Consider the following 15490-nt stretch of genomic DNA (forward strand, 5'->3'; position numbering starts at 1 on the left):
GGTTTCTTCTCTGGCTTTGGAAAAATTCTGAGCGGGTTAAAACTGATGTGTTGAGGAATATGGAAAGAACTTCACACATAAAATATTTGTTTAAAAGTGTTTATTTTATGGTTCAATTTGGGCAGAACAAAAAAAACTAAGCACTTGCTCTGTAGCACTGGTCATTCCTTTAGGCAGGCACTTCCACTTTTGATGACATCACAACTTTTGTTCCTGTCAAGTTTGAATGGACTATTGCAAGTTGCTTTGCAGACAAGTGTCTGCACAATGAATGTAATATAAAAAAAAAGAAAAGAAATGCAGAATCTAAGAGGATACTTTGACTCCGAAAATGAAATGTAAATGTTAACTCGGATTGCCTCAGTTTTTTTGTTTATAGCTTTGTTTGGTTTTTTGGGTGATTTTTTTTTTTTTAGTATATAAAAACACACTCACTGACAGCACCCAGTACAATGTGCTATAAAAAAAACAGAGGTTGTAACACCTGATAAATATGGTTCAGAGATGAAACAAATAATCAATTAAATGCCCAACATTACTGGAAACTTGATTTCCATGTCCTATTTTATTATTATGAAGCAGGTTTAGTGCTATTTAATACTGTTAAAGTATCAAAATGCTCAATCCATGGAGAAATGCGCACAGGCTGTATTCAGAGACTGTGCTTCAAAACGAGCCGTCAGAACATCCGTAACTTTGTGATGTCACACCTTCAGCCACGCCCCCCCAAGCACGGCCCACCCAGACCCAACCTCCAATCTTTCTTGTCTGATCGACTGAAGCCCAAATCCATGAACATAGATTTATTCTCTTTTAATCCAGTCAGGAGTCGTCATGAATAATATAACAAATATATATATAAATATATATATATATATATATACAAAATATATATATATATACAATACATATATATATACAAAATACTATAGTCTATACATAAATGTTGCTTCACTAAATCCCCTCCCTCAGTGTGGATTGACCTAAAATTTGAATTTTCTCGTCTTTACAAATGTATGAAAATGTCAAAAGCTCCTATATCAGGAAACTATAAACTTATGTCTGAATATAATTTATTCTGATCTCCTGCTCGTTTCATTATTTCTAGTTAATTGTTATTTTAATGGTTCAACTTCCTCTATTTGTATTTTTCTTTCATGTTTTCTCATTTCAACATTTCAACCCTGTTTTTTTTTTTTGTTTGGGAGAGGAGGATTTATGGTCCAGGTGTTATAAATAAAGTTAGTTTAAAGGTTAGTCTAAGTGCAGAAATAATTCTTAATTATGATTTCTCCTTGACGTTTTCCATCCAGGTCAAGGAGAAGTGGTTCCGAAAGGAGATAAATTTGGACTTTTCTGCTGCAGCCACGGACTTATGTTGGGATAAATGTCTACAATGTCAGGCTCCGCCCCTGGATCGGACCGGGAGGCGTGTTTCTGTTAACCGAGTGTCAGTGAACGCTACATATGAGGGTCTTGCTGTCTCTCTAACCAAAGTTCAATGTCCGAGAAAGTCTCCGGGCCTCCACCATGGAGCTGAAGGATCTGGCTGTGAACGCGTTGCTCCAGAATAAGAAGGCGGCTCTTCTGATCGGCGGAGCCGGCGTCGCTGTTCTGGGACTCGGGCTCGGATATAAATACCTGCGAAAGCCAGAAAAAGTTGTGCGTGTAGGCGTAGTGTCGCAGCTCCTCATTCACCCTCTGAAATCCGGCAGAGCGGTGTCTGTGGCTCTCGCAGAGTGTCAGAACATCGGTCTGAAGTTCGGGGAGCTGCAGGATCGGTGAGTGTTGTGCACGAAGGATTTAACGTTAAAGTGGTTGGAGTGCAGCTGATCACCTGTTCAGACAAAACACGTGAATGTGCACTGTTAAAAAAAAAAAAAAGTGTTACTTAAGTAGGCCTCCACTTCTGAGGTGCAAACATCACATCCACTGCACTGGGTTCATTTGACATACTTTGATTTTACTGACCTGAGAGGAGGAAGTCTAAACATCCACAATAACTAAGAATACCTGTGGCTGAGAGTTGGAACAACTTTACAGCTTCTAAAATAGTCAGAATTTACTTAAAATACATGTTACATTTGAACTCATCCATAATAATCCACTAATGTAGCCTAATATATTTCATATGGAGGTCCCAAGATAAAATAAATAAATAACAACAATATTAATGATGATAATAATAATAATAACCTCAATTATTGGCTCCATAATTGAAATCTATGAAAGGAACGATTTTTCTTTATGAATATTTTTACTTTTGATATTATTCAAGGAAAAATCTTTAATCCAGTAACTGTAAACATTTTGCTAGTAAAAGTGCATATGTTCAAACTTTGCTAAACCTTATGTCTTAATCATCAACCAGTGAACACCAGCCGTGCTGTGCTGCTTACACGCAGATACATTGTTCTTTATGATTTTGTCGTTGAACCCATTGCACCCAGTATGAAATGGGAGAAAGTTCAAACTGCATTAACTCCCTGATTTTTCATCTGGTGTTGGAAGGTGATTTTCCTTAATCACGTCCCAATATTTACATTATTCCTGAACTTTTGTGGAGATTTTCATGAAGACTTAATTTGGTTGCCCAGTGATAGGACATCAGATGTGACAGATAGGACATCAAACATGACAGGATGGTTGAAAATCAAATGTGATGTAAATCTGGGATTTCTGATACCACTGTATCCATGGTAACCTTTGATGTTATCAGTCCTATCTTGTTTTTATGTTGTCATTCCCTTTCCTGTCACATTGCCTGACGGCTGTGAGAGCTCAGAGTGCTGCAGGTTTAGCGTCTGGACTTTGGAGTTCAGCCGGGGATGCCAAATTGTGCAAACGAGGGAACTCCACAGTTGTGTTTTGTTTTGTTTGCAGACACTGGCTGGTGGTGACAGAGGACGGTCACATGGTGACGGGCAGACAGGAGCCCCGGCTGGTGCTGGTGTCTCTGACCTGCGAGGGAGGTCAGGTTTGTTTGAACGGACCAAATATTGAGGAGCTGAGGTTCCCCGTCAAAGAGCCCGACAACCCCGTCATCGACTGCAGGTCTTCTGTGACTGATTCCTCAACTGTTTATTTGACTTTCTTCATTTGACCAACGGCCCCAGAAATACCCCAAAATATTTAGTTTACAGTCATAAAACAGAAAATGATGAACAATATATTTGTAGCTCTAATATCTGTTGGTTTTGTTGATTAAGGATCATAATAGATATTGTAAAATGTAGATAGTGTTTAGTGCTTTCTGCCACTGTTATTTTTACATTGTTCACTCATGTCCCAACTGTGTTTTCAGACTTGTGTAACACTTGTTGTTGTTTTTGTGCTGCAGAGTGTTTAGCTCCGACATTCAGGGCCGGGACTGTGGCGAGGAAGCGTCTCAGTGGCTCACTCGCTATCTGGGGGCAGAGAAAACCTTCCGCCTGGTGCACTTTGAACCCCAGATGAGGGCCAGGAGACCCGTGGAGATGGAGCCTCTCTTCCCACAGTACGAGGTATTTTAACGCTCCTCCTCTCCTGCTCTTTTTGTGCTTTGTTTTTTCCTGAATTGAATCCCAGAGAAATCACCGTTGTTCTCTGTGGTTGAACTTGTGGTGTTTTCCCGTTTCTCCAGCAGGTGGCGTACCCAGATGTCGGACCTGTGATGCTGCTGTCGGAGGCCTCCGTTAAGGACCTCAGCGGCAGGTTAGAGAAGGACGTCACTGTGGACCGTTTTCGCCCAAACATTGTGGTTGGTGACTGTGAGGCATTCGATGAGGTTTGTAGATTTCTGTGTGTTGATGCTGATTTCTTTCCCTCGCTGGTTCCTCTGTTTGGCCACAAGATGATAAATCCTGGTTAGATGAGAAAATAAAAACATATCAGAGAGTTGTGTAAAGATGAGATTAGAAACAAGAGATCCTGTGTGTCTCTACACTACAGTCTCTCTCTTTTACTTTTCCCTCCTGTCTGTAAAATGATCGTTTGGTTCTTCTGACTCATACTTCGCCCTTTTCAGTGTGAGCAGCGTGGACTAAATTTATCTCCAACTCCAAAACCAACTGCGTTGCTTTTTCAGGATTCGTGGGAAGAGATCCAGATTGGCAGCGTGCGACTGCAGCGTGTAATGTCGTGTGGAAGGTAACAATGGGCGATGCTTCACACAGATTTTTAATCAGAGACAGAATCGCTTCATTTACCAGCGATAAATCTAAAGCTGCAGCGCCGACACTGCAGGGGTTTGTGGTGTGATTCCCTGGATAAATCCAATCCGATACCAATGATTGTCAAATGAAATGTCTATTTATTTGATATTAAAATGCATGAATTTGTATTTGTGTTTACGTTTAACAGGATGGATAAAAAAACTGTAACTTTTGTCTTTTCCAGATGTATTTTCACCACAGTTGACCCTGAAACTGGCATCATCAACAGAAAAGAGCCTCTGGAAACACTGAAAAGGTGAAGCTTTAACCCAGTATTATAGGTTATAGGTTAATATTTAACATTTTAGTGGTACTCAGTGTTGTCTGGTTTAAAAGTAACCCAATGTGGGTTGCTGGGTCAAACACGGTTGGGTTTTGTTTTCTGCCTTTCTCTTCTAAAGCCACCGAAAAGTGGGATGAAAAATACAACCTGAATCCTGGGTTATCACCATCTCTGGGAGTTAAATTACTTATTTTATGTCAGTCAACTTCTGCTGTTACTGTTAGAATTAAATAAAAATTGTTATGAAATGATGAAACGATGAAACAAGCACATGATGTCCTAAACTTTTAATTGCTACATGCAAAAAATATCTAGTCAGCCATGTAAATATAACGATGGTTTTTGACACTAATTGAAAAAGGTCCCTTTGTCCAATTTGCACCAACTTTAAGAAGAAGAAGAAGTGATTTCAGTTCATTGCAACCAGAAAGTTTAATTTAAAGGACGTTCAGTTTGAAAGTTTACTCTGTGGTCAACGCTTTACATTGAGCTCCCTGTAAGACTGTCAGACTCACGATGGCGCCTACATTACCCACAAAGCAACTCGAACCCCCAACGTTTTCAGTCGGCTGTTGTGTAATGTGTTGGATTATGTGTTGATTATAGCAGCTGCCTACATTTACTACAGTGTGAGATGAAGCAGAGACGAGGAGCGAGCAGCAGAGGTCTCCTTTCTGACTCCACAACCTGCAGATTCTTCATTCATTTTTCAGACTTTAGTCTTTGGTCCCAAATGTTTTATCAGACTTCGCACAGCTTCCTCTCGAGACACTGAAGGCTTTAATGTTTTTCACACTGGCTAAGACCTGAAAACAGACTGATGTGTAAAGTCGGTGGAGGGTGACATCATCCAGTAGACCTGGTGGAGATTATTTTCAGTATTCATAAGCTCATTTCAACCGTGGTTTTGCCTAAATTTAAATATATGCATATCTTATTTTTCTTTTTGCAGTTGTTTTCAGCTACAGGACATATCGTATTTTTTACTTTGTGACAACATGTTTAGGGGTTTGGTGTCAGCAAAATCTGGCAACACTGGTGGGAAGATGATTCATTTGTAGCTTCAGTGACATTTGTGTTATTTTTAAAATAGAGACTAATAGTTGTACTTTTTTGGTGTGTATTCTGTTTTAGTAATTTATCTTTAACACTCCTTTATCTCCTGAGGACAGTTTTCCTTATCCTTAGTTTATTTAAATAGTGTTTGTATGTCGTTGCGTCAATGAAAATGCAATTATAAACTTTTCTTGTTCTCTTAAGGAAATCTTTTTTTATTTTTAAGCAGTGAGATATTTCCATGTATGTTGCATGCAACTTGATAGTGACTCCCCTCCTTTTTCCTGTCTGACGTCTCTGAACTCATCCTGGTGACAACTCCTCCACAGCTATCGTCTGTGTAAACCGTCCGAGAAGCACATCTACAAGACGTCGCCGCTGTTCGGACAGCTGCACACCGTGAAGAAGACCGGGATCCTGCAGGTCGGCGACGTGGTGTACAAGATCAGCCGCTGATAGAGGGAGTCGGAGAGGGTAAAACATGGTGTCAAAACATTCAGTCGCTTCTCTGAAGGAGGGAGAAAGTCGCTGTATAATCACTGTGTTAACCCACATTAAAGAAAGCCCTTACATAGATGTACTACACACAAATAATGAAGAAAAAAAAGTACAAATATGTAACAGTTTTATTAAGTTTAAAATACATCAATAATCAAGTTGTTTTTTTTATTACTATAATACTAATGGAATCTGAATTAAACACATTTCTAACAACTGCAGGTCGAGGTCACTGGTCATTAAATCCTAATAGTACACGATGCCATTAATGAGAGAAATGAAAAGGCTCCAGTTTTTGCAATAAAATTCAGACTGCAATTATTCCTCAGATAAACAGGACAGAGAAACAACAACAACCTCTGGGATTAAAAAGTAGCAGGAAGAATCCTCCAACAGAACCGGGCTAAGGATGGGCGGGCATCTGGCTCGACCAGTTTGGGGTTTTTTTTTGGGGTGGGGGGTTGACATTTCTTATTCCTCCCAGAGCAGATTAGTGAATATTTGTGAACATGCTGCACTCTCATCTAAAGTTAGAAACCAAAGGGAGAACCTTAAAATGTACAATGTCATCCCAGTTTACTCTATAACAATGAATGGGGCTCTGATGCTGCGAGGCCTTGAAATGTTTTTCTAATTTCTCAAACCAAAATGGATGTTTTATATCTTAAACCTTATGTCCCATTTAAAATCTGGATGAGACCTGTTAGGAAGTACACCACACAGCTTTTTTAGAATATAACATTTTCAAGTTTATACTTCTACTTATACACTGCCCCCATGCGGTGATTGGGCAGTGTTGGCGCCATTTTGGATTTAAATACGGACGACTAAAAACATTATGGTGTCAGTGAACCACTTTTGGCTCGGTGTGCAGTCCGCGGTCAGTAAGTAAAATACTCGGATCTCCTCCTCTTCATCACACCAGCCTCCGGGAACCTTCGTCCTCTTACATCTTGTTTGCAGAGGAAATCAACTACCTGGTACTGGAGGTAAGTGTAAGAGTTTTAGAGTTTATCCAAAGATCCTACTTGATTGGGAAGATGGCTCGTCTGTATGGTAAAAGCCTAGGGTAAAACAATGAATTGAATGGAACTGAAACATTGATTGAACACAGAGTGTTACTCAGCACAAGGTTGAGACGCTGAATAAATTTAAGTTAATTTTTCTTGTTGCTGGTCCATGTACTTCAGGCAGTTTGTTCTTTCTGAACGTCCTGGAACCCAGGATCTGCCGATGAAGGCAACAGAACCACGTGCCCTCTGATTGGACTCTGCTTTGAGATTGGACAGGATACTACTACTAAATTAACTATTTTTAATTCAGTCGTATTTGCCAGTAAACAGTGTCAGCTAGAATTAGTCATAGGGTGAAATAGGCTCTCATTTTCATTGGCACCAGTAAATATCACTTAAACTGTTATTACAGTGTTATAACATGCAGTAAATTGAAAATAACTGCCAGATATTGAAAGTTCCAAGTATTGGGTATAAATGGACAAAAGCACTTACTCACAGGACATTTTCTGACCTTTTTATAGTCAAAATAAGCCAAAAAATATCCAGGCGGACATTTTGAGGCTCAGGTGTTAAACCACAACCAAGTGATGTAAGTTTAACAGACTCTTGTGTTTGCCATGTGCTTTTTGTGGTGTGTCCTCTGAGAATTACAGTCGACTGCCAGGAAAGACTGGTTGTTGTTGTGTGCCTTTGTTTTGTATTGGCACAGACTGTAATGTCTCAGGTCAGGTCACCTGTTTGTATTGCATTTCTGATCAGCTAATTCCTCATTAAGGCGGGAGAATAGTCAATCTACTGACTATGTTTTGTTACACTGTATTGTTGGTATTTGAGCTGCTTTTGCAATCAACACTGGAAATTTGTGGACAATTTTTCTCTTACTGGCAAAACGGGGACGTTTCGATTATGAGGGGGGGTGTCTTGTAATACATCCATGGGCGTACTAAACGCTGCTATCACGAAACCGGAAGTAGTCAACCGCCGTGGGTGTTTACATCCGGTTACCTTCAGTGCCTGTAGCCGATCAGTAAAACACCTAAACATGGACAAAATTATTGTCAATGAGTCATTCCACAAATTACCGAAGACCACAATGGCTGATGTCAACAGAATCGCCGAAATGTTTTCAATGACATCAAGCTCTAAACTTGAGGCTACGAGTTCTTGGTCGAAAAACGACTTATTCGACTGTCAAGGCAAGTCCCCTGACGCTAAGCTAACGCTAGGCTAACGCTAGGCTAACGCTAGGCTAACGTTAACTGGTTAACTGCCTGGGCTAACTGTAAGCAAGCTCACTGTTTAACGATTTCTGGATATGTTGGGTTTATTTTATATTCATCATCATATTCTTACTCAGCCATAGCTAGTTTTACTATTTCAAAAGGTTTTTTTAGTAAAGGAATTCTAATATTTTCCCCTTTGCCCGGATATACGCAGAGTCAGAGATAGTAGATGGAGAGGTGGCAATTCAGGCAAGATGCCACAGATCAATGAAGAAAAGAGAGCAGCCACATTACCTCCAGTCCACCCCCTTCTTTCCCACAAGGACACCTGGGGCAGTCCACGGACTACAGGAGGGACTCATTATGTCATTGGTAAGCGTTTGCTTTAACTTATCAGTCACCTCCTGCTGAAAGTGAAGGGGAACCCCTTTATTTTGTTGAAGAAAATACACTCGACTTCTCCTTAATTCCAAAGTTTGCTGTATTGGTGTGATTTTATTGGTATTCCAGAATACTGTGAGCATACCTACACAGAGCGGGTCTGGGACAATGACTGGGACAGGTCTACAGTTGAGGAAAAGGGTTATGTAACAGAGTCCCTAAACCCATCCCTTTAAAAAAGGCCCAAAGGCTTCCAGTTTTCTTTAACCAATCAGACCTGACCTAATATTTTTTCCCCACACCCAGACAGATATTTTTGCCGCCACTATCATCTCACCTGCAGGATAATGAGCCAGCAGTTATGTCATGCATTACAATAGAGGCATGATGCAACTTGAAGTGGGCGTAACTCCAAAAGTGACAATAAATCCAATGTCTCTATAATAAAGGTTCAGTGTTCAAGAAAGTGTGCGGGCTTCCAAAATGGACAAGAAAGCGGCTCTTCTGATTGGCGGAGCCGGGGTCGCTGTTCTGGGACTCGGGCTCGGATATAAATACCTGCGAAAGCCAGAAAAAGTTGTGCGTGTCGGCGTAGTGTCGCAGCTCCTCATTCACCCTCTCAAATCCGGCAGAGCTTTGTCTGTGGCTCTCGTAGAGTGTCAGAAAATCGGTTTGAAGTTTGGGGAGATGCAGGATCGGTGAGTGTCGTGCACGAAGGATTTAAGTTTATTATGTTGGAGTGCAGCCCATCACTTGTCAGGTTTCTGCAGCTTCCACTTTTAAAGTAGTCAAATTTAGCATCTTACATTTTATTATCCACTAATGTAGTTTTTTAAAATTTATTTCCCTATAGATTATATTTATCTATATAGATTTTCATGGCATCCTTTTTGACTAGTTTATTAATGCGGGGTTTTCAAAACATGCGAATATCTCTTACTGTCTCATTTATTTTACCATTTTTATGGAAGTCCACCTGGAAAAGAGAAAAAAGGTGAAATATGGGAATGACAAAGTAAAAATAATCATGGTTTAGTTTTGATGTTGGCATCTTATTATTTTGACTCAGTACCTCATAATGAGGTTCTGAATTATCGTGAGTGTTTGTATTTTTCATCGTAGATTTTACATCCCTGTTAGAAGGAAAATAGTCAAAGGTTTCCCCTCTCCAAGTGTAAATCTGGTTTAATTCATTCACAAATGGAATAAACTTCAGACTGCATTTGCATAGATTACACTCCCTGAATGTGTAATTTGGTTTTGGGAGGTGTTTTTCCTTCATGTCCCAATATTAACATTATTTCTGAACTTTTAAGGGGATTTTCATGAAGACCTGATACAGGTCTGAAACCCTGCCAAAACTCAATTCAGCTTCCCAGTGCTAGCACATCAAACATGCCAGGTAAAATGCAGGAAAAGGTGCCAAATGGTGCAAATGAGAGAACTTCACAGTTGTGTTTTGTTTTGTTTGCAGACACTGGCTGGTGGTGACAGAGGACGGTCACATGGTGACGGGCAGACATGAGCCCCGGCTGGTGCTGGTGTCTCTGACCTGCGAGGGAGGTCAGGTTTGTTTGAACGGAACAAATATGGAGGAGCTGAGGTTCCCCGCAGAACACCCCGACAACCCCGTCATCGACTGCAGGTCGTCAGGGTTTGGGTTTTCTGTGGTGGTTTATTTGTTTTATTCCTTTTTATGTGTCGTCAGCTGAGAGTGGTACAGTGGAAGTTGCCATTTTTTAGGCTACCAGTGAACATTTAAATTTTCTTGATGATTTATTATTTCCAGTAACGACTTATCTACAGCTTGATTACATGTTTAATCAAAATGTATCAAGTGTTTATTTTAAAAATATGATAGTGCCTAAAGCATCTTTAAAAATACCAGAAAGATACAAACAGTTGAAGTCAAGGGCTGCAACTTACGATTGTTTTCATTATCTGTTAACCTGTTCATTATTTTCTCGATTAACTGTTGGAAAATAATGAAAAATGCTTGTTACAGTTTCCCACAGTTCGTGCTGACATCCTCAAAAGTCTTAATTTTATCAGACCAATCGTCCAAAATACAAAAGTATTTAGTTTACAAGCATTAAACAAAGAAAAGCAGCAAATCATTGAATGTGAGAAACTGAAACAAGTGAGTTCTGCATTTTTGCATAAAAAGATCATTCATTGATGATCTAAATAGTTGGAGATTAGTTTTGTATCTCTTATATCTGTTAGTTTTGCCAATCATGCATATTTTATATAAAGTGGACTATAATAGATATTGTAAAAAATGTAATTTAATTTTAAAATGTTCGTGCCTATTGACTATTATTGTTATTTTACATTATTCCAACTGATTTTTCAGACTAACACTTGTTGTTGTTTTCATGCTGCAGAGTGTTTAGCTCCGACATTCAGGGCCGGGACTGTGGCGAGGAAGCGTCTCAGTGGCTCACTCGCTATCTGGGGGCAGAGAAAACCTTCCGCCTGGTGCACTTTGAACCCCAGATGAGGGCCAGGAGACCCGTGGAGAAGGAGCCTCTCTTCCCACAGTACGAGGTATTTTCAGTGTTGGGGAGTAGCGGTAGAGCTACATGTAATTAAACTAATACTTTTAACTACATTTCGCAGTAACTTGCTGAAGTTCAACTACGTTCATATGTGCTTCAAGTAGGGAAAAAATTAATAACATTTTTTGCCATTTTTGTGTAGTTAACTGCTGAAAGTACAAACAATTTTGGGCCATAAAAGTAATGATTTTTTTATTTTCATCTTATCATTGCTCATCTTCTTTTCTTATTGAGCTCCTTTTGAGGACCCGGGCCAACCTTTTCTTTTCATCCCGACTGTTTTAAAGACATGCTCAGACAATGCAGTCACCACCTCCCACTTGACCTTTTCCCTAATAATGTGAAAAAGCAAAGGGCGTTGCTCGTTGTCAGCAATGTAATTATGGAGTGACATCACGAATCTCAGTCTTGCAGAAGAATCACCTCAGCCAGACTCGCACACTTGTATTTTTATTTTATTTTTTTCTTTCTATTTTTTTTTTTACAATAAACTTGATTGAGTGGCATTTTTTTATATTTTATTATAATTATTTATATATATTATATAATTTCGTATCACATGTACATTGTCAGTTCATCATTTTTTTTTTACAAAGTAGTTTGAACTACTTTTTCTGAGTAGCTTTGACCAAACTAGATTTCTCAGAAGGGTAACTTTGTTGTTGTTCAACTTCTTCCAGCGTGAAGGAATTGATGTTGCTGTTAGTAGCTTCACCAACACTGGGCATTTTAACGCTCCTGTTCTCCTGCTTTTGTCTGTGCTTTGATTCTCTCCAAGTTCAAATTTTAAATATTGTTATTTGTGATTGCACTTGTGGTGTTTACCCATTTATCCAGCAAGTGGCGTACACAGATATCGCACCTGTGATGCTGCTGTCGGACGCCTCCGTTAAGGACCTCAGCGGCAGGTTAGGGAAGGACGTCACTGTGGACCGTTTTCGCCCAAACATTGTGGTTGGTGACTGTGAGGCATTCGATGAGGTGTGTTGGCAGCAAGAAGCACATCTGAAAATGACTTTTCTTTCCCGCGCTGATTCGTCTATTCGGCTACAAGATGAGAAATCTGACTCCATTCAAAACTTGTTTTCATGACGGTGGCAGCAGCAGATCTTTCATAAATCAAGTTCCTGTCTCATGATTTAGTGCTGCCTTGTCTTCCCTTTTCTTTCCTGCATCTTGCTGCTTTCTGCCTGGACATCTTCACCTTTCTGCACTCCTTCCTGGCTGAAGAAGTTTTAGGATTACTATTCTGAACTGACAGTAAACATATCGAATGTGCATGATAGAGGAAAATTATCTTCAAAATATTTACTATTTTTACTCTAAATATTAACATTTAATATTTACTGCCGCTACAAGAGGGCAGTGAATTACATGATGAATGCAACAGGTATCAGGTCCATTATGAGACTGAATGCTGTTCTGAGTTCAGCTGTAATGAGGGATATCAATTGATAATATATAATTGATTGTTCTGACTGCTGGCCTTGCTTTCTACACTTCAGCCTCTGAAGTTTGGCTTAATTTTTTCCCTCCTGTCTGAAAAATTATCATTTGGTTCTTTGTTTCTGACTCATAATTTGCCCTTTTCAGTGTGAGCCACGTGGATTGAGTTTATCTCCAACTGCTTTGCTTTTTCAGGATTTGTGGGAAGAGATCCAGATTGGCAGCGTGCGACTGCAGCGTATATTGTCGTGTGGAAGGTAACAATGGTTGATGCTTCACACAGATTTTAATTAATTAGAAAGATATATTTATTCAAAATCAATTAAAAATAACTTGTTTAATCAGCTAAAGTATGTATACAGTATATATATATGTATGTGTGTATTTTGGGTGGGGTGGGGGGATATATGCTGTAGAGATCATGGACTTGTTGGCTCCCTTTGTTTTGTTGAGAGGTGACTCCTGTAAGGGAATGAAATCTGAAATATAAAGAGTATTAAAAAAATAAAAAAAATAATAAATTAATTTACCAACAATGAACGTAAAGCTGCAGCACCGTTTGGGGTTTATTTGATGTTTAAATGTATGCATTTGTTTTTCTAACTGTGGAGATTAAACTGTGACTGTTGTTGTTTCCAGGTGTATGTTCACCACAGTTGACCCTGAAACTGGAATCATGAACAGAAAAGAGCCTTTGGAAACACTGAAAAGGTGAAGTTTAAACTCTGTGTTATTTAGGGATGGTTACTGTTTTAAATTTATAATTAGGGCTACTTTTTGAAACCGGTTGGAAAAGTCCCTTTGTGGTTTATCAGACTAAACACGGCGTCACTCTGGAGACAGTAAAGACTTTAACTTTTCTCACATTTCTAAGACCTGTAGACTTGGTGGATAATTCTCAGTCTCTATAATATAATTAAACTGTGGTTTAGGGTTTGCCTGAAGTTAAACTGTATACAGAGCTTTTTCTTTTTGCACTTGGATTCAGCCACAGTACGTATCAGAGGTAATTCGCTCAGCCTCAGAGAACAAACCCAATAAAGGATATTACTGCAAAAATAGAGACTAATTTATTTATAACACTCCTTTATCTCCTGAAGACAGTTTTCCTTAACTTTATTTTATTTAAATGGTGTTTGTATCTTGTCGATCAGATTTCAAATTCTTCTCTTGAGAAAATCTGTTTTTTAATCAGTGAGATATTTCCATGTATTTTTTTTTTCCTGTCTGAGGTCTTTGAACTCATCCTGGTGACAACTCCTCCACAGCTATCGTCTGTGTAAACCGTCCGAGAAGCACATCTACAAGACGTCGCCGCTGTTCGGACAGCTGCACACCGTGAAGAAGACGGGGATCCTGCAGGTCGGCGACGTGGTGTACAAGATCAGCCGCTGATAGAGGGAGTCGGAGAGGGTAAAACATGGTGTCAAAACATTCAGTCGCTTCTCTGAAGGACGGAGAAAGTCGCTGTATAATCACTGTGTTAACCCACATTAAAGAAAGCCCTTACATAGATGTACTACGCACAAATAATGAAGAAAAAAAGTACAAATATGTAACAGTTGTATTAAGTTTAAAATACATCAATAATCAAGTTGTTTTTTTTATTACTATAATACTAATGGAATCTGAATTAAACACATTTCTAGTCACATTTCTGGTCATTAAATCCTAATAGTACACGATGCCATTAATGAGAGAAATGAAAAGGCTCCAGTTTTTGCAATAAAATACAGACTGTGCAATTATTCATCAGATAAACAGGACAGAGAAACAACAACAACCTCTGGGATTAAAAATCTGTTTGAATCTGATAATCTGTTTAATTATAAACATCCCCCCATTTAATGCTCTTAACATTTTAATGTCTTATTTTAAGGCATGTGTTTATTTAAAAAAAAGAACAAGCCTAATTTCAATTTTTTTTTTTAAAACATTCTTAAACATTCTCAATTATATTTGATATATTTTTTAGTTTTTCTCATAGTGGTATTTTGGATATTGGTTGTATTTGAGATGTTAATGAAGAACTGCTCAGTGTGTTTCAGTTTGGGATCCATGCTGTGAATGTTTAAAGCCGCTGTATAAAAACAGAGCTGAGCCTGTTCTGTGTCACCTGTCAAGGTAAATATTTCCCAGCTTCCCTGTTCTCATGTGTTTGATGCTTTAATTTAGGAAAAACTTCCAAAGTTTCCCCAGCAGCATGTCAGTGGGTCGGGGACAAACATGCTGAAGCTTCTGATGGAAACAAAGATCAAACCTGTGACCTTTCAGTTAATGGGCGAAAAACCTGTGCAGCCCGTCAGTGTGGAAGATTGATGAACTAACAGGTGGAGGTCTTTTACATCCAAATATTCTTACATTACCTTGAGTGTGAGCAGTTGCAGCAGTGGTGGCGCCTGTGACACTCAACAGTAGTTACACAGCACGGCCAGCAGGGAGCAGCAGCCTTTTCTTCTCCACAGTTAGAGCCTGAAGATGTTTCTGGATATTTGTTTAACAACCAGTAAATTTGTGTTGCAGTGGGGGAAAAAAACCTCTTTGCAGCAGTGACAACGCAGCATGGTGATCATCTTGTTTATTTCGAACTGATGTATGAACATAAATGATGGTGGAGCTTGATTTGTTTTATATATTTCTAGAATCATCCATTCAAATGCAGCAGCGTGTTTCTTTTTAATGATTCCAGCACTATATCCATTCATCCATGAGGCTTATTTGGTTTTCTTACATCATGTGGAACAAGTTTAGCAACTCACTTTGTGATTTAATGGCAGTTTATGTGTTAAGAGGAAGAGATTCACTGTCATAACACATGTTGATTAATGAGCTT

General features: G+C 39.1%; 2 protein-coding genes across 2 annotated transcripts; both read left to right on the plus strand.

The window, feature by feature from the left end:
- The first annotated feature begins 1470 nt into the window (after positions 1 to 1470).
- Positions 1471 to 6251, plus strand: LOC111646782 (mitochondrial amidoxime-reducing component 1-like). The gene is made up of 7 exons (XM_023396322.2): positions 1471 to 1781; positions 2884 to 3054; positions 3341 to 3503; positions 3623 to 3766; positions 4067 to 4128; positions 4378 to 4449; positions 5862 to 6251. Exons 1-7 carry the CDS (start codon positions 1531 to 1533, stop codon positions 5986 to 5988), a joined length of 990 nt encoding a protein of 329 aa, XP_023252090.1. The 5' UTR covers positions 1471 to 1530; the 3' UTR covers positions 5989 to 6251.
- Positions 6252 to 9118: 2867 nt separating this feature from the next.
- On the plus strand, positions 9119 to 14762 carry LOC111646794 (mitochondrial amidoxime-reducing component 1-like). The gene is made up of 7 exons (XM_023396334.2): positions 9119 to 9348; positions 10125 to 10295; positions 11038 to 11200; positions 12049 to 12192; positions 12853 to 12914; positions 13297 to 13368; positions 13926 to 14762. The coding sequence occupies exons 1-7, from the start codon at positions 9134 to 9136 to the stop codon at positions 14050 to 14052; spliced, it is 954 nt and encodes a 317-aa protein (XP_023252102.1). The 5' UTR covers positions 9119 to 9133; the 3' UTR covers positions 14053 to 14762.
- The last annotated feature ends 728 nt before the right edge of the window (positions 14763 to 15490 follow it).

This window comes from Seriola lalandi, unplaced genomic scaffold (assembly GCF_002814215.2).
Source record: "Seriola lalandi dorsalis isolate HSWRI2012SDOR001 ecotype SW California unplaced genomic scaffold, Sedor1 jcf7180002054976, whole genome shotgun sequence".
NCBI lineage: Eukaryota > Metazoa > Chordata > Actinopteri > Carangiformes > Carangidae > Seriola > Seriola lalandi.